This window comes from Trichomonas vaginalis, chromosome VI, assembly GCF_026262505.1.
Source record: "Trichomonas vaginalis G3 chromosome VI, whole genome shotgun sequence".
Lineage (NCBI taxonomy): Eukaryota > Parabasalia > Trichomonadida > Trichomonadidae > Trichomonas > Trichomonas vaginalis.
In genome coordinates this window covers 11,116,996-11,142,085 of record NC_067208.1, presented here as the reverse complement: position 1 = coordinate 11,142,085, position 25,090 = coordinate 11,116,996, and the positions used below count along the sequence as shown (strand labels likewise).

Here is a 25,090-nt window from a genome sequence, read left to right as displayed (position 1 = left end):
AATTTACTTGGGGTTTCCCCCTAAAATAAAATTTTTTTACTCTTAGAACCACTCGAGGTTCTCCTTACGGTTGTTGAGCTTGTCACCGTCAATGTGTCTGACCTTCGTCTTCTTGTCTGGATTTGGAACCCATTGAATTGCGACAAGCTTGCCCATGGAAATTGAACCGCGATTCCGAAGGTTAAGGTTCAAGTGTCCCAAGTTGTTGAGAACTGGGGTAAGAACCTTGCCTGTCTCCTTGTTGCGGATTTTGTATGGGTAGGGTTGGGAAATTTCGTAACCGTCATCGGCAACAAGGGTTGCCCATGTAGCGGCTTCAGGAACTTCTTCTTCCTCTTCTTCTTCTTCGTGTTTCTCTTCTTCCTCGACAATTCCTTCTTCAATTTGGTACTCACGAAGTACGGTGTTGCATGTTCTGTCCTTTCCGAGTACCTTCCAGATGGCGTCTATCTCTTCGAAGAAACGGTAGATGAGTCTGGCAAGGTCTCGGTTCTCTCTCTCGTAATTGCGCAACGATTCTGAGAAATCGTTCAGGACTTTCTCATTGGAAGCTTGGTTCATGAGGAACTCACCTTTAAGTCCCTTCATCTCTGTCATAAGACTAAGTTGGAGAGTCTTAATGGTGTTTGTCAGATGAGCTTTCAATTGGGCAATTTGAAGTTGAATTGGGCGCTTGTCTGACAACCTTGAAAGGACATCTTCCATTGAGTTTGGCTTCGGTGCTTGTTCGGACATCGAAAAAATGAAGTGGTTTGAGAATGACGGTTTTACTTCAAAAAGCTTGTTATGACGGTTAAGTCATACAACAAGTTTAAAATAATATCTTGTTCTTCTTCTGAACGTTTGTTGTCTCTTCCGATAAAAGTTTCGAACATGAGAACCAAAAAACGTTTTTTGAGATTGCGGAAGAGTTCAGGCAAACGTTCATATTCTGGATATCTTGGGAGCAGTTCAAAACATCTGAGCTGACATTCGGACAAAATTGGGACAATGTCAGAAAATTCATCTTTGGTCGGACTGCTTGAAGGTAAGTCCCTTACATGTAAGTAGCTCTGGTAAAGTCTTCTCATTTCTGCTAACTTTTGGAGTATAGCTTCGTAGTTTAGAAGTTTCAATTTTAATTGTCTTATTCCACTCTTTACTTCTAAACGGTAAGTATCCATGAGGTCAAAGGTTGCTTTAGTTGCCTTAAGTGGAGCTATCTGTTCCTTGACTTCTGCAATTTTGGTTGCAATTGTGGTTTGAGCTCCTTCAAGTTCGCCGTCTATGTCGTTCTCAACACCTTCAACCATAGCTTGAAACTCTTCATCGGTCCATTGAGATTGGTGTGGGACGAATTTAACTTGCTTCATTCAAAAAATGAAAAAAATGTTTTTACTCTAAACGTGCCATGTATATGGCTATAAGTGCTTTGTTATATGACTTCTTCTTCACATGAGTCTTTGGCAACTTGAGAGTTCTTGTTGGTGTCGGGTCTGGAATTTCAATTCTCTCTCGAGCGCAACAACAGATGTCAGAATAACATTCCCCACTGTCCTTCTTGCCACCATAAATTGTGTATTGACCGAACTTGCATTTGCAGGAATACCGGTCAATACAAGGTTCACAGTTGAAATAGTTGTACACAAACCTGTTGAGTACGAGTGTGAGTAAAAACATAAAAAAAGTGAGTTAAAATGAGATGTTTACTGAACTGGCTGAATGTCGCCTTCTGAGGTTATGTAGAACGGCTGACCCGAGAAGTGAAGGAGAGACTGAATTGCCAATTTTATATGGGGTAGGGGGTTCTCCTTGTTTGGTATTTTTATCCAAGGACGTTTGTTTAAGAACTTAACAAGAGCTTCTCTTTTGGCGTCCTTTATGTCATCGTAGGCTGTCCCGTCTGGTATTTGAATTGGAATTCCGGTCGAAGTCTCGAGATTCAATGCAGCCCTTCCAGAAATACTGGTGAACTTGACCTTGGGCTTCATTACCTTGCGCAAGTAGTCTTTTACGCAGTCGTTAAGTTCAATGAGGTAAATTGCCTCGTCAAATCCTTCTGGCATTCCGAGTCCTTCCATTCGACAGGAAAATATTTTCCCGACAACTGGAAAAAATTTTCCGGACAAAGGGAAAAATTTTTCCCGACGACAGGAAGAACTCTTCCAGTTGTCCGTCCGTAAACCATTCAAATTTTCGAAAATTGAGAACTTTTTGGTCGAACTTCAGAAAAAATTTTCCTTCCGACAGAAAAAGTTTTTCCATCCGACAGGAAAAGTTTTTCCATCCGACAGGAAAAAATTTTCCTTCCGACAGGACACAAACGGATGACTGACGTTCCTCTTCCTGAATGCCTTCCAAAGCCAGAAGAACCGAAAGCTGCAGAACCACAACAGTCTCCTCAGCAACCTCAGTTCCAGCAAGTACCTCCGAATTACTACCAATTTCCACCTCAAGGTTACTACCCACCACAAGGCTTCCCGAACTACCCTCCTCAACCTATGCCTTACTTCCCCAACCCTTGGATGTTCCAGCAAGCTCCACCCCAGCAATTCCAATCTCAATCTCAATCCAAGAGAGACCAAGAGTTCGAAGAAGGTCTGAACCGTTTACGCAAAGAGTACGCTACAGCCCCGATGGAAGACGACAGGCTTTCAGTCTCTTCCCTAAGGTCGACCAATTCGACTCGTACCACAGATTCGGTTCGTGACCGTGACGACTACCTCAAGCAGTCTGAGAGACTCTTCATCCTACAACCATTTACAGCTGGAGCTCTCAAGAACATGCGCAATTACGAAGGTCAAACACCAGCTGGAGACCGCAAAACAGACGTGCTTACAAGAGCAGTCCAACTGGTCAAGACAAAGACTGAGATAGTCGACTTCATTCTTGCAGCTTGCCCATACAAGTAAAAAAATAAACAATTACGAGTTAAACTTTTTATTCTTTCTTTTCTGAGTTGTTTAGAGCTGGTTTCTCTTGTAGGAACCTTTCGTACTCTTCCATGGTCATGTAATTGCGAATTTGGTACGCAATTCCAGGTTCGTTGTTTTTGAACCTTACGTATGTAACGCTTCCATCCTCCTCAGGGAAGTAAGCTGCTAACATCTGACCAAGTTTTCTCGGTGGCTCGGAGCTCATAAAAATGTCCCTTTTTTAAACGTTAAGTTTTTAGTCTTATTTTACCCTTTGTTTTTCAAGGTAGTATTGGAGTGCAATTTCTCCAAATTCTCTGTGTCGGAGTTCTTCAGCATTTTCCAAGGTGTACCTGGAGAACTCAAAGAAGTTGTCAAGAACATACTGCCATGCTGCTCTTCTGAGTTCGTCGGTATTTTGGAAGTGTTGCACCTTCAAGTCTTCGGACATGAAAAAATGTCACTTTTTCTATTAAACCGTTTTGGCATTTCTCATGAGTGAGTATAGTTCTGCCGAACCATTGGAAGAGAAGAAGTTACCATCTTACTAAGACTAAACACTTACATTTTTCAAGCTTGACTTTTTACAATTTGAACTTTGTTTGCGTAGATATGAATTCTGAAAGAAGTATGAGGGTCTTGTATGACTTTGTACTTCTCCCATAATTCATGTCTGTCAAACTTACCTGCCATGGACTCTTTCATAAGTTCCATGAAATCGTCTTCGGACAATCCGGGGAAAAGTATTATGTCAGTAAGTATTCTTTTAACATCCTTACTTAAACTCTTGGCTGTCTGTACACAAATGGCAACTGAAATGTTAAAGTGTCTGAGCTTCTTAAGAATTCGACACATGTCTTGTTCTCTATTCTTTAACAAAGGATGAGAGGCGAAATCATCTAAGATAAGAAGACATCTGTGAGGGTACGTTTTCCAATCGTAAGATTGCAATTTCTTCGAAATGTATTCTATCTCTTTCTGTTTGTTTCTGAAGTGTTTCTTCTCTAATATTCTCTGCATTTCCTCATTTGGGTCTTTAAACCTAGAATTTATATACTCATTTATAGCATTATATTTCAAAACTCTTCTTTGGTACTTCTTTATCCAATCTAACAACTCAGTATCCTTTATACATACTAACTTAGACTTCTTTATAATATCTTTGAACGAATTGACGGTTTGGTCAAATTGACCCGAAGTACTACAAATGACAACTAACTCATAGAATGGGTTCTTCTCATCTAGTTCTTGTTGTTGTGCAGCCATTTTAAGATAAGTGAAAGTCTTACCCGACCCAGGTGGTGCAATTAGACCTGTTATACCATTCTGAGCAAATAAGAACTTGTCATGTATAGGTTTTATCTGAGCATTTTCCAACTTCCTCTTGTTCTTGTTTAAAACATTCTCAAATTTTTTGTCAATGTCAGCAAACTTTTTTTCTAACATATTTTTAGAAAAATTAAAATTTTTATCTTTTAAAAAATGTCTAGCGATTTCGCTATCTATATTCGAGACAAACTTTTTGACAGCAAAACATCTGTCGACCATAAAATCTTACATAGTGTAAACAAGAAAGGTGAATTTGTTCTAAAGTTCTGTTTCTGGGAATATGACAAGAACCATAAAACATTACAAAGAGCAGTCTTAAAATTTGTCAATGACAGACTTGTTGACAGAGATGACGCCGATTGGAAAGATGAAGTCCAACAAAAGTTCTTAGAATGCAAAGAAGACACATGCGCTTTTCTTCAAGATGAAATAGAAAACAGAATAGAAGAGCTATTAAAGGACATAGAACTTTTACATAAATATGGTTGCGCAAAATTTGACATAACTCCACCAGAAAAGAAGAAGAGAGAAAAGAAAGTAGAAGAAGAGAAGAAAGAACCTGAACCAGAGCCAGAAAAAAAGAAATTTGACATGTAAAAATAAAATTTTATTTTTAGAACATTTCTGGGTCAATGTCAATGTTCTCTTCCTCTTTAGGAGTAAACACTGGCTTAGACTCTAAAATCTTTTTACCCAATTTACCTTGAACTTCTACAACTTTAGACTCATAATATTCATAGTCGTCTGTCTTCTTTGGTTCATAAGGTATAACAAGTTTGTATGCTTTGCCTTCTTTAAGGTTTGAGAACCTTCTGTCAAAACTTTCTTTGACTGTTAACAAACCTTCTATGTCTAAGTCTTCAAATTTCGCACCATTTTTAGTCACAATAGCAAACTTAACTGGTTCGATGTTCCAAACTTTGCTGAATGAAGACTTTTCAAAATGGTAGAAGTAAACATTCAAATATGTGAATGGTTCTAGTTCTTCTTTAAGTCCTGACATATACTTATTTACTGAGATGAATTTTGCCATCTTTTCTTCAGAATAAAAAAATATTTTTTTTAAAAATTTAATCAGAAAATTTTTTCTTTGTATATACACCATTCTGAACATCTAAAAGACTTTTGACATTTGCCAAGAATGTTCGTTTAGACGCTGGCATATAACCATATTCTTGACAATATTGTTTATATTCATCATATAAAGACCTTTCATCTAATGACACAAAGTCAGTTTCATCTACGAACAGTTCATAAACACTCTTGTTTGCTTCTAACAATGTTTGTCTCTCTTCGGTATGTGGAATTTGTCTTGGGTTGAACTTTGAAATATCTAATGTCATGAAATATGAGAACAAGTAGTTGTAAAAGTCAGATGTCAAACATTCTGACAAAGCGTCAAAATATTCAGTATCTTGCATATGAGAATCTGACGTTCTGACAACTACATATCTTCTGTCAGAACTTTCTAACTTCATCGGAACAGCATTGTTTGAAACCATAATGAAGTTTGCAACATTCTCACAAACTCTTGAGTCTTTATACTTTCTTTCAACAACTCCAACTTTGTCTATTATAAGACTCTTCAAAGCATCTGAGTTTAAAACTTTTGTTGTATCTATACTTTGAAGTTCGTTACATACTATAAGTTTCATATTCTCAATTGAAGAGTTAAATTTACCACAGATGTTTTCTAAGTTTATCATATTCGGATTCGAATAACCTTCTAACAGTTTGCATAAGATATCTGTAAAGAAAGTGTTCTTACCTGTTCCTTGTTTTCCAATTATAATGAGAGCAGTTTCATTCTTAGCACTTGGATGTTGTAAGATGTTTGCAAACCAACATAAGATATACTCATAAACTTTTTCGTTTCCATTGCATATAATTTCTTTGACATGGTCTAACCAAGCTTCTATAATATTTTCTTTCCATTCTACTTGTTCATATTTATATCCAGTGAAGATAGAATAGAAGTTTGGAGAAGGTGTATAGAACTTTATACCACGAACTGAAAAATCTTCTAACTTTGACAATAAGATATCCCAAGCATCTAACATCTTCATACCAACTTGTACGACTTTTATTTTCTTAAGTTTCTGTCTACATTCTTGTTCTGAAACTATTGTCGCTTTAGGTTTGTTAAAGACTACATCCCATTCTTTCATAACATAACATTCTGGGGCAGAGTCGACATAAATGACTAAACGTTTCAAATTCTCGACTGCTTTGTTATAGTCTCGAAATGGACACATATTTCTGAATGCTTGGAAGTCATAAAAATCTGAAACATCTATTCTGTACATTTTTATAAAAATAAAAAAAATATTTTTTTTATTCTTGACTTTGTTGTTGCATTTGTTGCATTTGTTGTTCTTGAGCTATTTGTTGTTGAAGTTGTTCTTGTAATACAATACTTTCACCAGTTGCATCTTCCAATTCGAAACTTTCTGCCGTCATTGACAAATACATAGGACATAAAAGTTTTACAGGAACAAAGTTTGCGTCAACTAATGTCAACGTTATACTTGCCAAAGTGTTTGAGTTCACTAAGGTTGAAAATTCTGCATTCGAATGAACAATAGGCAAACCAGCAGAGAAAGTATTGTTTATACGCATAAGTATCTTTTGGTCATAATAGTTTCTGTCGACATTCGAATAACACTTTGAGCCTAAGTTTGAAACAATATATAAGATTGGTGTGCTTAATGTCAATGGAATAGACATTCCTTGTATGACACCTTTTCCTGTTATAGGAAACTGTTGGTAGTAAAAACCAGAAATAAGTTTTGTATTATAGCTCATATCATTAATAGTAAACTCAGTCGGACATCCAAACATAATGAAACCTGCTCTAGTTGCAGCACATGTTACACCCGTACTTAAAGTATTAAATAAGTCAACAAAACCTGTTGGTGGTATATCTGAGTAAGTATCTTCAAAGGAGTATTTTTTACCATTCACAACAATAAAGTCTTCTGGTGTCAAAAGAGCAAAACAGGCTTTAGTCGTCATTGTGTTTAAGGTTAGTTTACAATATTGTCCTTGAGGACTTTGTAAGTTTGTTGTTATAGAATTATATGACTCAGGGTTTTTAGTCGTAATAGTATAAACCATTATGTCTTCTGCCATTTACTTAGCAAATAAATTTTAATGAAATGTTGTGGTCGTCAAATATTTTTATAACGTCTGGGAAACTATATTTTAAGTTCAACGTTTCACCTCCTTTCATAACGTATATCTTGTCAATGACATTATATGAAACACCACAGCAACTAATGTCGGGTTCTATTTCTTTGATGTTTATATTGTCTGCCTCTGTCAAAAGTTTCAATAGTTCTTTCAAAACTTCATGAGGTGCAATGACATATGAGTTCACTTTTACAGGGTTGTGTTCGACCAAGTTTAACATTATACCTAAAGCTTGACAAATCTTCTCCTGAGTTTGAAGTTTGTCTTTCAGTTGTTGGTAGTCGTTTCGAATATCTGCAACAGAACTTAAGTCTCTGTTAACTTCAGGATATGTTGGTTGTTCTTTTACAGGAACAATTGTTATACCATCTTCGTCTTCGTATGGTTTCCCCACTTCAACATCTCTGTCTTTGACATTGACAATAACACTTTGACTGTTTGTTTGAGTTGGTGAATTTAACTTCACATCTGCCACCGCCATTAAACCTTTTGAAACACTTACGCTTCTATTTTTCGGAAATGACATTTTACTTAGAATAAAAAGATGGACGTATTCGGATATCTCTTTGAATTGAAGCAAAACAAAGTTTACACACACAAACAATACAAATACATTGACAGAATAGTTATTTATACAAACAATGGTAAATGTTATAGAATAGCAATATTTGCTGAACCAAAATATTTTCATAAAGCAAAGAAAGTTGGTATAACCGAAATGGTGAAAGTTCTTGAAGCAGACAAAAATATAACAACAAAACTGACCGATATTTCTAAAGGTAAGTTTATAATACAGTATTATGTCAAAACAGGTGTCATAACTATTTACGATGGTGAGAAGTCAGTTCAAGAACAACTTACTGACCTGCTGCCAAAATCTGCTCGATGGAAGCTGTCGTTATGCCAATCTGAGGAGCCCCAGCAGGTTTCATCGAACGAATCTTCAAAAGAGCATCTTCCGTGAAAAGTGCTATTGGTTTTGTAAACTTCTTTGCTCTCAGTTCATCTGGACCGTCTCTGTCACCAGTATATTGTATTTGTACAGTACCAACAGTTGAAATACCACCCATAAAGTCTTCTGAGTCAGCAAATGGAATGCCAAGCCAAAAGTTTGAACGGTCTCCATTTGTATATTGAGTTTTTTGACCTCCTGTATGAGTCCATACTTTCACATATGGCATAATAGAACTTTGCATTTCAGGGTTAATAGTTGTTGTGAAGTTGTTGTTAAAGTTCATAGCATCTAATGTCAAGTTGTATGACCTTATCTTCAACTGTAGAATATTCTTCTCTTGGATAATATTTGCCATCTATGTTTATATGATATTTAATACCAGGGTTGTAGAAACAAGAATAGTCATTTATAGTTCGTCTGAACAGTACAAACATAGTATCTGCATGTTTCATTGCAGTTGTTAAAGCAATATCTGTTCTTGCACCTGGGTCAGCACTTTGGTTTCCAACTTCACCTGCAAAGTCTTTGACAGATATTTGGTGTATAGGGAACATAAGTGGAACTGCAATATATTTGGCAGCTAAAGCATTTGAAATATCTGGGTCCAACATATAGACTGCAAGTCTGCTTTCTATTCTCTTGCATTCAAACTTTTCGCATGTGAACTTAACTGGGTCCCAAGCATCTCCAGCAGCATTGAAATAATAGTTTACTTCATTGTTGAAGTTTGAGAAACCAAAGTCTAAGTCAACTTTGTCTTTGCAAAATTCGGCGAATGATGTTTTATTTGCTCCCTTTACGTCTGTAATGGTGAATGGGTCTTGTGTTGGTGCAATGACTAAGTTATTTTTGCTTGGAGTAAGTTCGATAGAAATTTTTCCTGCCCAGTTTGGCAAGTATCTTAAAAACCTGAAGATGAGGAAAGATGACAAAGGAACTCTAAGTTTCAGTTTTACTTTAGTGGCAGCATTTCCATCTGAACCAGAAAGGTTAACATAAACTCCTGGAACGTTAGGGTCAAGTCTTCTTATTTTCTCAATATTTTAATACTGGTCTGTTTGTTCTCTAGCTTGTGGTTGTACTGAGTTTCTCAAAGCGAACCATTCATAGTTTGCCCATGTTACTGTTTGAACTAAGTCAGAGTTAGAATATATCTTATATCCCATGAAAACTTCTGGAGCATATTGGTATCCGACATAGAAAATTCCATTGCAACCTTTCTTGTCAGACAACTTGGCAGAAGGTTTTATTTCAATGTCTTGTTCCACGTATAAGAATGAGTTGTCAATAGAAATAATGTGAAACCTGTCGCAAGCAATATCTACTGTTGTTGAAGAACCTTCTCCAAACTCACCTACATTTCCATAAGAAACAGCAGTTGTATATTCGTAAGTTCCAGGAACTATTTCTGACCTTCTAATGGCATTGTCGCATTCGTTATACCATTCGGAAACATTTCCGTTCATGGCATCCAAAACTGTTGGCGTTATATTCTGAGCGGCGTACATTTCATATGGGTAAAAATATAGAATAGTTGGATTTATGTGTCATAATAGAACCCATTCGGACCAAGCTTTACTTTCTTCCTGGCTGACTTTTTAACTGAATCTTTAACTCTTCTTTTTCCTTCATTGCCACTACTTTCACTAGATGAAATTACTTCTTCACTACTTTCACTTTGTTCTACTCTTCTCTTCTTCTTTGGTGTCGCTTTTGGTAACTTGCCCTCTGCTTCAAGTTGTAGCATCTTTGCCTCATGTTCACCTAGTATGTTGTAAATTTCCCATGTCCTTTTTGCCTTTGGGCTCTGGTCGCCCATCTCAGGTAACCTATATCCTAGAAAGATTTTGTCATAGTTTGTATTTGAGTCTTCGCTTATTGTTTGCATGACTCTTTCCTGAGTTTCCGGTTCAAGCTCTTCAAACAGAGCTTATCCATATGGAATAAGCTCATTTCCAAATATATGTTTTTGTAGCCATTCTGGTTTTCTTTCCATGTTACCAATAATATCTTTTGTGAATGGGAAAGCTTTTACCCAACGTTTCAGTCTTGCGTCATTTATTTCTGTAGTTGGTTTTATTTTGTCATGGAACATGTTTTTCAATACTAACATTTCATTTGGTACTGTCCATTTGAGTTTTCTTAAATATTCATCCCTTCTCATTTCATTGTCTGCAAAGTAAGTTTTTTATGACATTTTGCAAACTTTCGTTTGCAAGGTCATGTACAATAGGTTCTCTTCCTTCTCTCTCCCTAACTCTCTTTCTAAACTCTTCACCAAATATACCATCTCTATGGTTCTGTGTAGTTCTTTGAGATAAATGTTCTAGAACGTCAGGTGTTATATTTCCATCAGCCATGTTCATTTCATACTGGTCCAAAATATCTGCATGTTTCATATCTTTCAATGGCATTAAAGCCGCGCTGAAAATACCAGCTATATCTGGTTCACCATTCACTTCCATTGCGTCTACAACTTCTTGGAATTGAGGTTGTAAGTTTATGAACCACCTATCCGGATTAGCTTTATGACCCCATCTCATTGTAGTTCCATAGTCTGCAGAAACAAAAGTAGGTTTGTTTCCATATTGGTTAGGTTCTGAATGAACTTTAAACAATGTTTCATTTCTATATGTTTTGTTGAAATTTAACCTTTTATTTTCACCGAGTTCAGCCAAAGATTGAACGTTATATGGTCGTAAGTAAAAAGGATTATTGTATTTGCATACATTTTCTTTCAGTACTTCCATTCTATGCTGAATATTTTCATCTCATGTTGGAGTCTTTTGTATGTCGGTGAACATTTTTCGATATCCTTCTACTATGTCAGCCGAATTTTTCTTAGACTCTTGGAAAGATTCCATATTCTCCTCATACACTTGTTGAGGGTCAAGATTTTTCGGCTGTTCCAAATCTTCATCTAGTTCTGTGAAGTTAGTTTCCAAAGGAGGGACTTGTTCGTTTCCTTCAGGCTCTTCTAGCTGTTGTTGCTGAACTATTTCTTCCATGTCTGGTTGTATCTGAACTTCTTCCTGTGGAGTTTCTTGTACCTCATCTGCTGGCATTTCATATATTCCGAGACCGTTTTTAACAAATTCCCTTTCTAAGTCATCCGCATTCATAACCCTTTCTTCTTTCGTTCCGTCTCTATTTTTTACGCGTTTCATGAAGATAGTTGAATTATCATTTATCTCTGACATCAAATATCTCGGAGTAAATTCATCCATGTCATTTGGATGATATGCTATTAAATCATATCCCTTTGCGAGCTTGTATTTTCCAGGTTTGAGATTATATCCGATTTGATGCTGAACCATAAAGCTAAATAGGTTCGGGTCAGTATTTCCTTCCTTGAACTTTCTAATAGCTTCTTTATATCTGTCACTAAAGTCAAGAGTATCTGGGTAACCATAATTTTCCTTAAGCATTTTTAAGAATTCTTGGTTTCCTTTTTCTCTACTTCTTTTATGTCCTTGCTCTGTTTGTGGTTGTTGTTGTGCAGGGTTTTGAACTGTTGGTTGTTGTGCTGGTTGTTGTTGTTGTGCAGGTGCAGGGTTTTGAACTGTTGGTTGCTGTGCTGGATTTTGAACTGTTGGTTTTGGTTGTTGTTGCTGTGCTGGATTTTGAACTGTTGGTTGCTGTGCTGGATTTTGAACTGTTGGTTTTGGTTGTTATTGCTGTGCAGGGTTTTGAACTGTTGGTTGTTGTTGTGGTGTTGGTTGTTGTTGTGGTGCTGGATTTTGAACTGTTGGTTGTTGTGTTGGTTTTGGTGCATGCCTGTGTCTGTGTCCATGTGACGATGTAAATGTTTTAGGTAGTCCTGGTGCAGGTGCTTCTCTTGGAGGGTTTGGTGGTATATAAGTTCCACCAGCTGGCACATATGTTCCATCTGCAGCATAATGTCCTACCTGACTTTTCGTTTTTAAGAAAGCATTTACTAGGTCTGTTTTGGTCTGTTGTAACTCTTTTTCTTGACTTTCCACAACAGCTGCTCTAACGGCGTCATAGGCACTTTGAACTGCCTGTCTCGTTGCTGCATCTGTTATTTTCGTCATATTTTGTGCTACTTCTCTTAACTCTTTGTCGAAACCTTCAGACTTCAGTTTCTTTCCAGATGAGAAATCGTTCACTTGTTTCACCTTACTATGAAGAGCTTCGAAGGCATTCTTAAAGTCAGCATTCATTAAAGCTTCATTTGAACTGTCTTCATCCGCTTGTATTTTTGTCCTTATTGACCATATAAGTTGGGCTGCTTTGGCGTTGGCTTGGGCATCTAACCAGTCATTATTAGCTTTTATATATTCTGCGCTTTTCATTGCCTTTTGCATGGCTGCGTCGTTATTTTTACTTTCTTGTGCTAAGTTTTCATACTGTACGGTTTGGTTTTGCAACTGTAAAAGTTTTTCTGCCTTTACATTTGCTTCAACTTCTTTTTTATACTCATCGCTATCCATATATGTCTTCATGGCTTTTTGTTTTATCTCTTCATCTTTCAGTACTTTATATTGAGTAGTATGGTTTTTCAAATTTATAACATCTTGTTCCATTTTTGCTACTTCTGCTGCTTTTTCTGACACTTTTTTCGCATATTCCTCTGTACTTAGTTCTTTCAGTTGTTCTTCTTTCTTCTTTTTCTCTACGTTTAACTCATTGAGTTTCTTTGTGTGTCTGTCATATTCTAGTTTCTTTTCGTTTTCACTTATTTGTTTCTGTATGTCTATGTTTGACTTTTTGACATCTGTTATTTGATTTTTGAGTGAACTCAAATTCATTTGACTTTGAGGGTTATAAGCTGTTCCGTCTGCAGCTCCACTAGGGTTGTTAGATTCCCGACGATAGGTGTCTTGGAAGATTTGCCTGGTGTCATCATAGTGTCTTTAAATCAAAAATTTCAGCACCCACAGGTTTAGAGCCTCAATATCAAACTGCAGCATCTACACATTCTCCAAGCAGAACAGACAATTCAAATTCAAATTTGTCCTGCAATTCGCTCAATCCAAAGCCACTTTCACTACCAAAAACAATACCAAACGAGCTCCGTATTACAAAGAACCACAGCAACGCTGAACTACGCAAAATACTACTCAGATTGTCTGAAGAATACTTCAATTCAAAGCCAGAAGAAAGAGTTGCTGCAACTTTTAACAAAGAATATTGTGAACAACTCAACAAAGTTCTTGCAGACTTTACCAAACTACAAAAAGAAACACCTGACCCATTCGAATTAGGTGACACAATTGTCAACTATTTTCCAACAATAACAAAGATAATGTTTGACAGAACTATATGTCAGCTTATTGAAAGTCTTCCACCCAAAGCTGCAAAAAAAGTCGAACAGTTTTGGGTCGAATTCAAATTAAAGAGTTACGGATATCAGGATGACGAAGAAGAACGTGAGTACGGACAAGAAACAGCAAAATGGCAATGTCTTAGCTCACTCAACCCCAAGTTCAAACCATTATTTTACTCAGACAACAACACAATTCAAGTACGCAAAATTGCTATTCATTTCGTTAACCAAGCAGAAGACATTGAAGAAGGAGACTCTATCTCAGTTTATGTTTGCTACTGCAAGTTTTTCAAGGACGAATTTGGAGGACCAATTCTCATGCATGTCTTCAAGCCACATCAGCAACTCTACGTTGAAACTGAAATAACACTCATGCATGGAATGTATCTCAAGTTTGAAAGCCAATTGGAAAACACATACAACATTTGGCTTTCATACATTCAGTTCGATACACCAGATGACTTTGATGTTGAAGAAGAAGACTCTACTCAAGAAGATGAACCACAAGACGCACCTGATGATGACGAATTTGTACCCGAAGAAGAAGAAGAATATCATTCAAGAACACCATCAGAAGACGACCAACAAATGGCAGATGCAATGGACAGTCAAGTTCCATGAAACTAAACATCTAATTTTATCTCAATTCCAACTTTTTTAAACATCTTCGGGGCTAGAGGGCGCAACGCGCCTGGAAGCCCCACTCACCTGACCTAAAACATAATAAATATTACCAGTATATTCGATCTGTCTGATAAAAAATCCTTCATTTGGCAATTTTTGAGATCCCAATGCAAATTTTTTGAAATTCTCAGAAAAATTGAGAGGAAAAATGTTATTAATCGGCAATGTCTCAAATTTAAATTATCCGTCCAATTTTTTTCTGATTGCTATTTTTCAAAACTTGCCTAAGTGGATATACTTACATAGCACTGTAACATACATTTCTTTCAACTAGATAATAAAATCTCAAATAAAACATTAATTTTCCAGATAATTTCTTTTCTAGAAAACTATTTCTATTTCAATTTGTGCACTTAGTTCCATAATTTTTTCATGACTGTTGATAAGCTATATATATACTGCTTGTATCAATTCATATGAAATGAATAGCTTCTTTCTTCAATAATGATTACAATTATATTCATAGTTCAATGTTGATCCTTTCATCATTGTAGTAAGATGGAAAAAAATTGGAATTCGTTAAATTATCCTCAATTCTTCTATAATATAAGCTATATTCCGGAATTAGCTTTCTTTAAATCAAAACTGCAATACCCTTCTTATAATTAGTCCAATATTCTGATGAATTTAACAAATATATTATAATCGTAACCATATTCTCAAAACTAAACATATTATCATATATTTTAAAATCACTCTATAAACGCGAATTTTTAATAACAAAATCTATTGGCTTCAATTATAAATATATTGACGAACATCGATCGCATTTGCGCCACCCTCTAAGATTGGCAGCAAATAGGAAAGTAATTCATCATCACTCAAATCTCCAAGCCAGGAAGACACTTCTATTCCATTTTCTGGCTGTAATTTGTAACAAGCTGGAGAATTGTCGACAATCATAATAGATGAAAGGTCTCTATCAAAAATGGTTAAATCTTTAACTAATGTTCCATCAATTAGTTGACAATGGTATCGAGTAAGAACTTTTGAAGCGGGAAAAGTAGGAATAACCTTCTGAACAACAGGGACTGCATACTCGGGTAAAGATGCAGTGAATATATAAATATCGTACAGTGGTTCAATGACTTTGAAAAATTCATCAAATCCAGGTCGTTTTTGAACATAAATCGTATATGTAATTCCATTGTATTGAACTGGCATTTCATAGTCATACCAATCAGGCTTGTGGAAACGCGAATGCACAAGTGTTTCATCTAAATCTAAAATTAAAGTTATCTTTTTTTGCGGGTCAACGATTTGAGAAGCTTGAATTATTGCATGGGTCGTAAGGGTTGATTCGAATTGAGAAGGACTGTGCGAAATGACCTTCCTCTCGATAAAATCGAGGGCGGTCATTTCCGAACAATAAAAAAAAATTTTTTTGTGAATCAGGAAAAAATTTAGTTTTGAGAAGGAAAAATTATGAGATCCGATCATTGATTACAAAATTATGAGCCGAGCTGTATTTAGTCATATAAAAGATCATGAACAAAGAGCGGATTGATGTTATCAATGTTACAGTTAATCATGAAACATCCAAGTCATCTTAATCAGAAATTAGAAATATCCGATCAAAACACACCCTCAAAAGAGGTAAAATATAGCAATATTTAACATAATTTTTCTAATAAACAGTAGATCAGCAATCATATTTCGTGTTTCACTTATAATTGTTGCACATGATGCAAAAGAAAGAAAGTTGAGCTTTGTTTTCATTGATTCCACATCGGATGGCGTAATATTTAATCAATAACTCTATTGAAATTTATCAAACTCCAATCTCTTATACTGCGTAATGAAACAAGAATATTCTTATTCATCTCTTTCATTAATATCCAACCCATGATAAATTCTGTAGAATGCTTTGTTCTTGTTCTCTGAGAGAATATTTTACAAAATTGTCACTTTTCATTTCATATGCAAATTGAAAGGTCATCGGTATGATTCGTACGTTAAATGATGAAAGGTCATATTGCATAAAATATGTTAAAAGGTTATCATAAAATTCCTTTGTGCATGAATCCATTAAATTCTTGAAGTAATCAAATTGACCCTTGAATTTACCATTAACCCTTAAAACTACGTATCTTCTGTCTCCAACTTCAATTTTGACAGGGTAAACGTTATTAGTTACCAAAATGAAATTGGCAACGTTCTGTGCTGTTCTTCTGGGTTGATTCTTTTCATTAATTCTAATCTCATTATCCGTAATAATTGATTTCAAAGCGTTGAAGTTTGCGAGTCTATCTTCACCAACATTCTTGAGTTCATTAAGTACAAGAAGCATTTTATTCTCAACAACTGAGTTAAAATTACCCGTTAGCTCACTTATTTCAGTAATGTTTTTACATGAATAACCGGCGAGAAGTTCAGAAATAATGTCTGTAAATCTGTTTTTACCTGTTCCCTGAAGTCCTTTCAAAATAATTGCTGTTTCATTCTTGATTCCAGGATGTTGAATCATTGATGCAATCCAGCCGAGAAGGTATTTATACACTTCATCGTTATTATCACAAATGGCTTCTTTAATGAAATTCATAAACATCTCAATTTTTGAGTAATCTGGTTTTTCGAGAACGTTGTATTTATAACCCTGAAACGTTGAGAAAACATCTGGGGAATCAGATTTAAAGCAAACACCCTTAACGGTTAATGAGGATAATTGATTTAGTAGTACATCCCATGCTGTTATGGTTTTACCTTCTTCTTTAAATAATTTAATCATTTTGAGTGACTCTTTCATGTTTGATTGAAGAACGAATGATATTTGATTCATTTTGTCGTGTATGTTGTAATCTTTCTGAATGAAATATTTATTTCCACAATCTACAAAACGGATTACACGTGATAAATCCTCAATTACTTCAGAACTGTTTTTATACTGATGATTTTCAGCCTTGCGTCTAATATCTGTTATCAAGAATGAATCATCAAGTTTTATATCAAATGTTATTTTTGGCTTACGTAATAAAGGTAAAACGTTTTCATCATAATATTCTTTTTGATATAGTTTCAGAATCTTCACTAAAACAAATGGAGAAGTCATTAAATGTGCATATCTACTACGTGCTTTTTCAAAATTACTTTTTGCATTTTCTGTTAAACTGCAGAAGTTATAAACGTTATCATATGCTTCATTAATTAAATGATTAGGTAACGAATTAATTGCTTGAAACAGTGTGAATAATGTAACTTCTTTTTCTAAATTCATGTTTCCACCGTCATTATGTACTTCAAAATCACTAATACCATCGACTATGCTCTGGGCAAGTTTATCGTCAATGTTTACATCTTTGTTTTCATTCATGATAGTCTTTATTTCTTCGTTCTTTTGTTCAACTCTTACCTTAATATTCAAATCATTTAATATATCATTCACTGTTCTAGTTAATGTTGAATCATAACTTCCACGAATGAATGAGTATGTTTTGATTGGTTCTGTTGCATTCTTGCGAACTCTTGAATCAGCCATAACCACTAATGAACGCTTTGAATCATCCATTGAAGTCATGATATCGATATCATAATCATTGAAGGAATAGCATTTAATCATTCTGTTCGAAACTGCATAAAAGAAATTAGTGTTGCAATAAATGTGAAGACCTCCTGAAGCGGTTTTAACGATAACATCTTTATCCGAAAGTTTTGATAAAATGTCTTTTCTAACCGTTTCTTTAAGTTCATCATTGTACGATTTATTGATATCAATATCTATAATCGTTAAATTCGAAATTTTATTTACTAATAAAGCCATACCAGTTTTCCTTCCTCTTCCTCCATCGTGTTTGAGGTAGTTATGTAAATCAATCTTGTTTTCACCAATTCTTTCGTTGAGGGTTTTAGTTTCTGCCACAACTAATTCCTCAGCTAATGAATCAATAACTTTTTCATCAGAAATGATAAAGTTGCTGTTGTTGTTTGTTGCTGTCATTTATATAGGAATAAAAAAATAAAAATAATTTTAAAACTAACTTTATTTTTGGGCTGCATCAAATTTCCTGGACTGTTGTCTAAATGTCATGTTGTCATCATTTTTTAAAGAAGTTAATTAACCTGGTGACATGGTGACGTGGTGACACTGAAAACATTCATGAAAACATTTATGAAAACATTAACGTAAACATAAACGATAAAATTTATTTCCTGGACTGTTGTCTAAATGTCATGTTGTCAGTAATTTTAAGAGAAGTTAATTAACCTGGTGACATGGTGACGTGGTGACACCTTCAGTTCTTCAAAAATAATTAATTATTGAATAACCTAAAAAACCATTAATGATAAAATATATTTCTGCAGTTCATCCGCTACTTTATTAACTAATTAACTTCAGACATAAATTTTATTTAGTTCATAAAATTTTTTTGATTAATTTTGACTTATTTTTATCCTTCTAGTAATCCTTTTCGAGTTCCGATAAATGTGTAGGGTTCGATTCTCTCAAATTTCTAGAAGGAATTTTATCATCCACACCTCCTTCATAAACGACAGTGTATTCATCTTTGTCTTCATCATAACTCACAATTTTATTAACTATACCTCTTTTTGCTTCATCAACCGTCTTAGCTAATCTTCCATTTTCGCTTTCAACTAATCGAAATCGTGGATAAAACGCTACTGAATGGTCAGCTGCTTTAATTAAATAACCATTACCCTGTGAGGAATCAACGATATAATAATCATCACTTAACTGATTTCTTACCTTTTCATGTGGTTTATGTTCAAGAATGATTCTAACTTTAGTTCCTGGCAGTAATGATGGAAAGAAGAACACAAAAGGGTTCGGTGTCTCGAAGAGACGTTGTCGAAGAGGAATAAAAATTAAATTTGGATAGAGTTTAAAAATTCATCTTTATTAAATTCATCTCTTCCAATCAATTTATTTATTCTATTAAATTCTTTTATTTTTGCTTCACTCAGTTTAAGGATTGAACGGTAAGTTTCTAACTTTTCGATTATTTCCTTCTTCTCTTTATCGTTTTCAATTACTTTAGTTTTATGGGCATCAGTCCCGCCGCATTGCGGCTTCTTTTTGTAATAGCATATTTTTGATTTAATTCTGTTTAGTTTCTTTTTATATTCATTGTCTGGACTCTGAATCTTAATTGAATCAGGACTCTTGGCTGCTTTGTTGTCACTCATTTCTTACGAAATAAAAAAAATTAAATATTATTTAAATATAATGGAGTAATAAAATAAATCTGAATTTCTATTAATTTATTGTCAACTTCAACTAATGCATTGCCGTTAATATATCTAACAAATTCAGCTATTGTGTCAAATCTTCGTCTTCTTTTTGTCATTGATTTATTAGTTTTTCCATAATCGAGATGAATCAAAACTTTATCCCCTTGTTTAAAATTCATGAGCCCCGAATTAATTTGTTCACGTTTAACATCATTTAACCTTTCCATTTGCTTTCTAATATATTCCCATTCTTTTGAAATATCATTTTTCATTTCCACTGGTTTCATGTTTATAGTTCTATGCCATGTATTATTGTAATAATATACTAACTGCTGTATGATGGAGTCATGATTTCCATCCAGTATATCTGACCGTTAACCCCTAACGCATCTCTAAGAGTTCTCATTACCGCATCAACTATTTTATTATGAAACGTATATGGAGAGATGAGAAGTAAAAATTAATTTGTGGAAATAATGAGCCATAGCTGCCTGAAATCCTTTATCACCATCACCCTTATATTATCACTCTTTCATGATCTAGTAAGTATTGAATAGCTCTTCTTGTTTCCTGTTCTGTTTTCCCTTTCACTGGAATGCAATATAAATATCTAGTGTTAATGTTAATGGCAAATAAATAAGTACGTTTCCTTTTGAATATTCCAGATGATCGATTTCGTATGAATATGGATATGGAGCAAATGAAGGGCGACTAAATTTTTCCTTTAACGGTTGAATTTTCGGGTCAGTTGGTTTATTTAATATCTTGAAATCCTTTTTAAAATCTTTTTGTTTCTTTGGTGATTGAAATGGATATAATAAAGTGAATGATGAAGGATTAACTGAAGGAGGAGAGGTACTGTCGTTGGAGGTTTTGGTATTGCAAGTGGTTTAATTTTATCTGCTTTGATTTTGGATGATGAAGTTTTGGATTTCATTCCTCCCTTCATTAATTCTGGATGTATTCTATTCATTTGTTTTAAATATGCTGTATATAAAGGTTTGATATACTTTCCCACTTCGAGTTTATGTTGAAGGATGAATTCCAAAAGTTGATCTTCATTTAAAAGTCGGGCTGAATATGGTTTAACTAATGAATCATAAATTAAAGCTTGTGCTTCATTTATGGTCTGAAGGACCTGGGCGTTTTGCGCCTTTAGCTGTTGAACATTTGCTACTTTAGAGCTCGGCTTTTTCTTCTTTTGTTTTTGTTTCTTTGGTTTTTGTGGCTCAGGATTATATAATTTATATAATTCATCAATATCTTCTTCTGTTAATACTTTATTTTTGAAATCTTTCAACTGTTTAAGCTGTGATTTAGTTTTTCCCTTTGCATATTCATTATTTTTAATTTTGTCTTTAATTTTAGAAATTATTTTATCATGATATTTCAAAATTTCATTTTTATAATATGGATAATAATAATCCATATCATCACCCGTTATATTTTTATTATATTTTTGGAGATATGATTTTAATTCATAATAATTAAGAAAATTTTGAAAGTACTAAATCATCAATTAAATTTTTAAATCTGCGTTATCATTTATATAAAAATAAAATAAATGTTTAAGGGTGCCCACCTCTTTGAATCATAGTATCAAAACCATTATTTACATATTGAATCGCATCATTAACGGTTCCTCCTTCTAAAACGGTATCAAATGGTGGAGTCCAGATTTCCTGATGATGATCATAAAATCCAGCAAAATTAACCGTGTTATTAGGTAAAATATGAATCTCAGCAGTATATCTTCTATCTAAATTTGGATGCCTTATATGTATACCATTACTACCCGGATAAAATCTCAAACCTTGATTTTGTTGACGCATCAAATTATTGAAATTTCTTTCTTCAGGGGTGAATGTTTTTCTCCGTTGATGCTGTGGTGGTGGTGGTTGTTGCTGCTGTTGATGCTGTGGTGGGATTTGAAAAATTCGTTGTGGTTGATTATTTGGAATCTGAAAGTTAAAACCATTTGGTATAAATCGATTTGGTTCCTTTTGTCTCTTCTGTGGCATTTCATTAAAAATAAAATTTTAAATTGTATTAAATAAATGGCATACAACATCCATTTTCACAACATACAGCCTTAGTGTGTGCTCCTGTTAATGCAGTCTTACCGATTGTTAAGCGAGTCATCGACCCGTTTTTAAGTTGTAAATTAATATTTTGACCATCAAATATCACTTTATCATTTATTATATCCAAATAATTTTTAGGCGTTAATTGTTTATTTTATCTTAAACTAACACCTTTCATTTTTTGTGCAATCTTTTTAAAATCACTTCCATCAATTGAACCGTTGAATGATGTATAACACTTAGGGCATAAAGCAACCATGTTATCACCTTGTTTCTCAATTGCTAAACCCAATAATTTTTTCTCATGTGCTTTTTCTTCAGCTTTATTCTTTAATTTATGTTTAAATTTCTCCTCAAAACAGAAGAAATCAAATGGTGCGAATTTGAAAATGTTTTTATAATAAAATTGTTTATCGGTAACAATTGCTTGAAATGCTTGAGTGTTAGGAAGATTTGGGTCGCCAGCGATTGCCCAATAAGATGAATCAGTATCACCTTCAATGAAATGAAAACGATTAACATTCATGCATTTATACATAAAATCATAAATGAAAACCAAATACCAGTATTTAGCATTATCTAAAGTGAAGAATGCCTCTTGTAAACATGTATCACATCTATAAAATCTATCTTTAAGCATCACTTGATATGTATCCTCACCTATTTCTCTTATGTTTTTAAACTTATTTGACATACATGCAACGCGTGCCTTCTGTGCATTCATTATTTTAGTCTTTGCGTAATTTTGTGTATTCATTGCATCGTAACCATATGATCCATTAAGTGAAATCTTGCAAAATCAACTTTTTCCTTTATTTCCTTCTAATTCAGCCTTTTGTCTTTCGTTCATAAATTCGTTCGCAAATTCATTAAAACAAGTGTTTTTCGTAAATGTTAAAATTGATTGAATATCATCGATGATAAAATGAAATCTGTCTATTAGATACCAAAGATAATAAGAAGAAAATGGTTGATATTGGTTGTGTGTTGATGCTAACTGAGTTAATTTCCTCTGTTTCTGGTCAACTGGTAAATTATTTGATTTCATGTAATTATACATAAAACTGCCAATTGTTTTTTCATCTGTGATAATATCTAAGTTTCTTATTATCGGTAAAAAGTTAATGTAATCATTAATATACTTTTCATCAATGTGACCCTTTACTTCAGCCACGAATAAAGTATTTTTCTTTCTAATAATTCCCAGTGCTTTTGCTTTCTTTGTTGCTGTATCACAAATGATAACACCATTCAATCTTCCCGGCATATACATTTTATGGTCAGTATATTGAATGAAATCATGAGGATTAGATGAAAATGATGAAGGATATAATGAATTAAAGTCAACACCAACGAAATGAGTCATAATGTTGGTGGTGTCCTCATTTGATACAGTTTTAGTTTCTGGATTATATGAAAGTTTATTAATGTGCGTGATTCCTTTAAGATTTACTCTATGTTGAACATTTGATAAACCACCAGTAATTCCATTACGGAGAATGTGATAAGCTTCAACTGAATCTAAAGTCATTGGTAAATTATTTTTTAATGCATAATTTCTTAAATTGATTCTTAAACGTTGAACATCTTCATCTTTATTTGATTTCACGACATTGCAATAACAACACATTAACCGACAATTTTCTTTAGTATGTGGTTTTTCATTATCTATTCTATCTAATGTTGGTTTATTAGCATATGTAAACGCTTTACCACACATTTTGCATTTAGATGAAAGGATTAAATCGTGATAGTATTGAAAATCATCCATTGAAACATTATTTTTAGTATCCCTTTCTGCTTTTTCATCTTGTTTCTTATATGATTCAATTTTATATTTCCAATACTTTTTCGTTAATTCAAAACTTGATTCTATCTCTTCCTCAGGATATTTTTCATTAGGATTAAAGTCTTTATATGCTAAAGCGTAACGAATCATTGAAGCATTCGATGATAAAGAAAGATTATGAAGCATATCAATTTTATAAACAAATGTTTCTTCAATAATTTTATCGATTGGGTCAATCATAATTTCAACATCTTTATTGCAATAATGAATAAAATATTCTAATCTATTCTTAAAATTTTTAGCATCATTGAGATATATTTGATAATCACTATCTGATATAGTTTCTTGAGTTAATGCTGAATAAAATGAATCTTTCGTGAATGGTTCCTCTTTATATAATTCTTCTTCGTAATTCTCCCATGTGATAAATTGATAAGGGAAAAAGGATTTAACACGTGATTTATTGTTTCCGAAATCTTGAGTGAATTGGTCTAATGTCCCACTCGCTATATAATTTCTGATGTCAATAAATCTCAATTCATATGGAGCGTTTGTTTTCTTTACAATGACTTGCTTAAATTGAGAAGAAGAACCCAGTATTGATTTTATTTTCCATTTTGCAGTGTTTAAATCACGAAGAATTAAATTTAAATCAAACTTTCCCGAATTAAAACCTATGATATTCACTTTATTGAATTCCTCATCTAGAAGTTCTTTAAATGCTTCCTTCTGTTTTTCATTTAATGTATGGGACAAAGTCCCCACCGTTTGCGGCTTCAACAATTCATTGTATTGACTCATATTTGATTTAGCAACTAATGAACAGGTTGAAAATAAAAACTCAATCCAATCAGAAATAAAAGAATCACTCGAAGTTAAGCAAAAATTCCTCGTATATGTTTTATCGTTTAATTTAACCGTTGATGATACCATGAATGGTTTTAAGTAAGCGTTCAAAGTTGCACACTCAGAAAGTTGTAATTCTTCTTTAGTCTCTAATGTTTCAAAGTCAAAAGTAATATAATATCTTGTCGGTTTATAATATTTCTGCAAATTATGAGCTAATAACCACTGATATATCTTCTGTTTCGTAATATGTGGTGCATATGGTTGCTGTGTCTTTTGCAACTGAACGTCTTGAATTAATCTCCCATTATTTTCTTTACATTTCTCACAATGCTTTAAAAATCTTCTTTGGTTTTTCCTTTTTGGATCATCACGGATAGAATAAACTTCTTCTTTACAATATGGGCAAACTCTATAGCCGGTGAGTGCTTCAACGTCTGTTATTCTGTCAGCGTGAAGTTTTCCACATGGACTCTGTGTTAATAAAATATTTACTGTTTCAAATTCTGGATCTATCATTATTGAATCCACTAATGGAAAGTCTACCTTATTTATGTCCACGCCTTCTGGTTGAGGATCACAATAATAGAAATCAATATTAACATTTAACATTCTCGCTAATCTCTCACTTTCTGATGAAATGCCAAACCCTTCATATGCATCTATTGCTTCATTTAAATAGCTTCTACGAGATTTACGATTAACACCATCAGGAATGTTATAGAAGCGTTTAAATAACCTTCTACCTTCTGCTCTAATTTGATTATCATTCATTTTAGCTGTTCCGTTTTTGTTCATTTATGTAAGAATAAAAAATTAAAAAATAAATAAAAATAAAGT

General features: G+C 33.9%; 24 protein-coding genes and 2 pseudogenes across 26 annotated transcripts, besides 2 other annotated features; 4 read left to right on the top strand and 22 right to left on the bottom strand.

Annotated features, from left to right (window-relative positions):
* Positions 1-9,824: part of a mobile genetic element that runs on past the window's edge.
* TVAGG3_0844710 (HNH endonuclease family) lies at positions 43-735 on the bottom strand (the record flags this gene model as incomplete). The annotated part of the gene is made up of 1 exon (XM_051249007.1): positions 43-735. One exon carries the CDS (start codon positions 733-735, stop codon positions 43-45), a length of 693 nt encoding a protein of 230 aa, XP_051084482.1.
* TVAGG3_0844700 (uncharacterized protein) lies at positions 768-1,352 on the bottom strand (the record flags this gene model as incomplete). Its single annotated transcript, XM_051249006.1, has 1 exon — positions 768-1,352. One exon carries the CDS (start codon positions 1,350-1,352, stop codon positions 768-770), a length of 585 nt encoding a protein of 194 aa, XP_051084481.1.
* Positions 1,375-1,659, bottom strand: TVAGG3_0844690 (uncharacterized protein; the record flags this gene model as incomplete). The annotated part of the gene is made up of 1 exon (XM_051249005.1): positions 1,375-1,659. The coding sequence occupies one exon, from the start codon at positions 1,657-1,659 to the stop codon at positions 1,375-1,377; it is 285 nt and encodes a 94-aa protein (XP_051084480.1).
* On the bottom strand, positions 1,686-2,060 carry TVAGG3_0844680 (uncharacterized protein; the record flags this gene model as incomplete). Its single annotated transcript, XM_051249004.1, has 1 exon — positions 1,686-2,060. One exon carries the CDS (start codon positions 2,058-2,060, stop codon positions 1,686-1,688), a length of 375 nt encoding a protein of 124 aa, XP_051084479.1.
* On the top strand, positions 2,307-2,891 carry TVAGG3_0844670 (uncharacterized protein; the record flags this gene model as incomplete). Its single annotated transcript, XM_051249003.1, has 1 exon — positions 2,307-2,891. The coding sequence occupies one exon, from the start codon at positions 2,307-2,309 to the stop codon at positions 2,889-2,891; it is 585 nt and encodes a 194-aa protein (XP_051084478.1).
* On the bottom strand, positions 2,920-3,120 carry TVAGG3_0844660 (uncharacterized protein; the record flags this gene model as incomplete). Its single annotated transcript, XM_051249002.1, has 1 exon — positions 2,920-3,120. The coding sequence occupies one exon, from the start codon at positions 3,118-3,120 to the stop codon at positions 2,920-2,922; it is 201 nt and encodes a 66-aa protein (XP_051084477.1).
* On the bottom strand, positions 3,465-4,160 carry TVAGG3_0844650 (protein of unknown function, DUF4106 family; the record flags this gene model as incomplete). Its single annotated transcript, XM_051249001.1, has 1 exon — positions 3,465-4,160. One exon carries the CDS (start codon positions 4,158-4,160, stop codon positions 3,465-3,467), a length of 696 nt encoding a protein of 231 aa, XP_051084476.1.
* Positions 4,377-4,820, top strand: TVAGG3_0844640 (uncharacterized protein; the record flags this gene model as incomplete). The annotated part of the gene is made up of 1 exon (XM_051249000.1): positions 4,377-4,820. One exon carries the CDS (start codon positions 4,377-4,379, stop codon positions 4,818-4,820), a length of 444 nt encoding a protein of 147 aa, XP_051084475.1.
* On the bottom strand, positions 4,837-5,226 carry TVAGG3_0844630 (protein of unknown function, DUF4108 family; the record flags this gene model as incomplete). Its single annotated transcript, XM_051248999.1, has 1 exon — positions 4,837-5,226. The coding sequence occupies one exon, from the start codon at positions 5,224-5,226 to the stop codon at positions 4,837-4,839; it is 390 nt and encodes a 129-aa protein (XP_051084474.1).
* Positions 5,724-6,529, bottom strand: TVAGG3_0844620 (uncharacterized protein; the record flags this gene model as incomplete). Its single annotated transcript, XM_051248998.1, has 1 exon — positions 5,724-6,529. A coding segment is annotated over one exon (806 nt), but the record flags the coding sequence as incomplete, so codon positions are not given.
* On the bottom strand, positions 6,558-7,355 carry TVAGG3_0844610 (uncharacterized protein; the record flags this gene model as incomplete). The annotated part of the gene is made up of 1 exon (XM_051248997.1): positions 6,558-7,355. The coding sequence occupies one exon, from the start codon at positions 7,353-7,355 to the stop codon at positions 6,558-6,560; it is 798 nt and encodes a 265-aa protein (XP_051084472.1).
* Positions 7,360-7,896, bottom strand: TVAGG3_0844600 (protein of unknown function, DUF4106 family; the record flags this gene model as incomplete). The annotated part of the gene is made up of 1 exon (XM_051248996.1): positions 7,360-7,896. The coding sequence occupies one exon, from the start codon at positions 7,894-7,896 to the stop codon at positions 7,360-7,362; it is 537 nt and encodes a 178-aa protein (XP_051084471.1).
* Positions 7,960-8,265, top strand: TVAGG3_0844590 (uncharacterized protein; the record flags this gene model as incomplete). The annotated part of the gene is made up of 1 exon (XM_051248995.1): positions 7,960-8,265. A coding segment is annotated over one exon (306 nt), but the record flags the coding sequence as incomplete, so codon positions are not given.
* On the bottom strand, positions 8,273-8,596 carry TVAGG3_0844580 (protein of unknown function, DUF4106 family; the record flags this gene model as incomplete). The annotated part of the gene is made up of 1 exon (XM_051248994.1): positions 8,273-8,596. The coding sequence occupies one exon, from the start codon at positions 8,594-8,596 to the stop codon at positions 8,273-8,275; it is 324 nt and encodes a 107-aa protein (XP_051084469.1).
* Positions 9,825-9,910: 86 nt separating the features above from the next.
* TVAGG3_0844560 (protein of unknown function, DUF4106 family) lies at positions 9,911-10,258 on the bottom strand (the record flags this gene model as incomplete). The annotated part of the gene is made up of 1 exon (XM_051248993.1): positions 9,911-10,258. The coding sequence occupies one exon, from the start codon at positions 10,256-10,258 to the stop codon at positions 9,911-9,913; it is 348 nt and encodes a 115-aa protein (XP_051084468.1).
* Positions 10,259-11,141: 883 nt separating this feature from the next.
* On the bottom strand, positions 11,142-11,798 carry TVAGG3_0844550 (protein of unknown function, DUF4106 family; the record flags this gene model as incomplete). Its single annotated transcript, XM_051248992.1, has 1 exon — positions 11,142-11,798. The coding sequence occupies one exon, from the start codon at positions 11,796-11,798 to the stop codon at positions 11,142-11,144; it is 657 nt and encodes a 218-aa protein (XP_051084467.1).
* Positions 11,799-11,801: 3 nt separating this feature from the next.
* TVAGG3_0844540 lies at positions 11,802-12,047 on the bottom strand (annotated as a pseudogene). Its single transcript has one exon. A coding segment is annotated over exon 1 (246 nt).
* Positions 12,048-12,092: 45 nt separating this feature from the next.
* TVAGG3_0844530 (protein of unknown function, DUF4106 family) lies at positions 12,093-12,392 on the bottom strand (the record flags this gene model as incomplete). Its single annotated transcript, XM_051248991.1, has 1 exon — positions 12,093-12,392. A coding segment is annotated over one exon (300 nt), but the record flags the coding sequence as incomplete, so codon positions are not given.
* A 122-nt stretch (positions 12,393-12,514) lies between these two features.
* TVAGG3_0844520 (protein of unknown function, DUF4106 family) lies at positions 12,515-13,142 on the bottom strand (the record flags this gene model as incomplete). Its single annotated transcript, XM_051248990.1, has 1 exon — positions 12,515-13,142. A coding segment is annotated over one exon (628 nt), but the record flags the coding sequence as incomplete, so codon positions are not given.
* Positions 13,143-13,405: 263 nt separating this feature from the next.
* TVAGG3_0844510 (uncharacterized protein) lies at positions 13,406-14,281 on the top strand (the record flags this gene model as incomplete). The annotated part of the gene is made up of 1 exon (XM_001292279.1): positions 13,406-14,281. A coding segment is annotated over one exon (876 nt), but the record flags the coding sequence as incomplete, so codon positions are not given.
* A 1,996-nt stretch (positions 14,282-16,277) lies between these two features.
* Positions 16,278-19,103: a mobile genetic element.
* Positions 19,104-19,165: 62 nt separating this feature from the next.
* On the bottom strand, positions 19,166-19,486 carry TVAGG3_0844490 (uncharacterized protein; the record flags this gene model as incomplete). The annotated part of the gene is made up of 1 exon (XM_001299188.1): positions 19,166-19,486. One exon carries the CDS (start codon positions 19,484-19,486, stop codon positions 19,166-19,168), a length of 321 nt encoding a protein of 106 aa, XP_001299189.1.
* A 408-nt stretch (positions 19,487-19,894) lies between these two features.
* Positions 19,895-21,076, bottom strand: TVAGG3_0844480 (annotated as a pseudogene). Its single transcript has one exon. A coding segment is annotated over exon 1 (1,182 nt).
* Positions 21,077-21,099: 23 nt separating this feature from the next.
* Positions 21,100-21,552, bottom strand: TVAGG3_0844470 (uncharacterized protein; the record flags this gene model as incomplete). Its single annotated transcript, XM_051248989.1, has 1 exon — positions 21,100-21,552. The coding sequence occupies one exon, from the start codon at positions 21,550-21,552 to the stop codon at positions 21,100-21,102; it is 453 nt and encodes a 150-aa protein (XP_051084464.1).
* Positions 21,553-21,769: 217 nt separating this feature from the next.
* TVAGG3_0844460 (uncharacterized protein) lies at positions 21,770-22,339 on the bottom strand (the record flags this gene model as incomplete). The annotated part of the gene is made up of 1 exon (XM_051248988.1): positions 21,770-22,339. The coding sequence occupies one exon, from the start codon at positions 22,337-22,339 to the stop codon at positions 21,770-21,772; it is 570 nt and encodes a 189-aa protein (XP_051084463.1).
* Positions 22,340-22,414: 75 nt separating this feature from the next.
* Positions 22,415-22,981, bottom strand: TVAGG3_0844450 (uncharacterized protein; the record flags this gene model as incomplete). Its single annotated transcript, XM_051248987.1, has 1 exon — positions 22,415-22,981. The coding sequence occupies one exon, from the start codon at positions 22,979-22,981 to the stop codon at positions 22,415-22,417; it is 567 nt and encodes a 188-aa protein (XP_051084462.1).
* Positions 22,982-23,481: 500 nt separating this feature from the next.
* Positions 23,482-24,769, bottom strand: TVAGG3_0844440 (DNA/RNA polymerase superfamily; the record flags this gene model as incomplete). Its single annotated transcript, XM_051248986.1, has 1 exon — positions 23,482-24,769. A coding segment is annotated over one exon (1,288 nt), but the record flags the coding sequence as incomplete, so codon positions are not given.
* Positions 24,770-25,090: the final 321 nt, after the last annotated feature.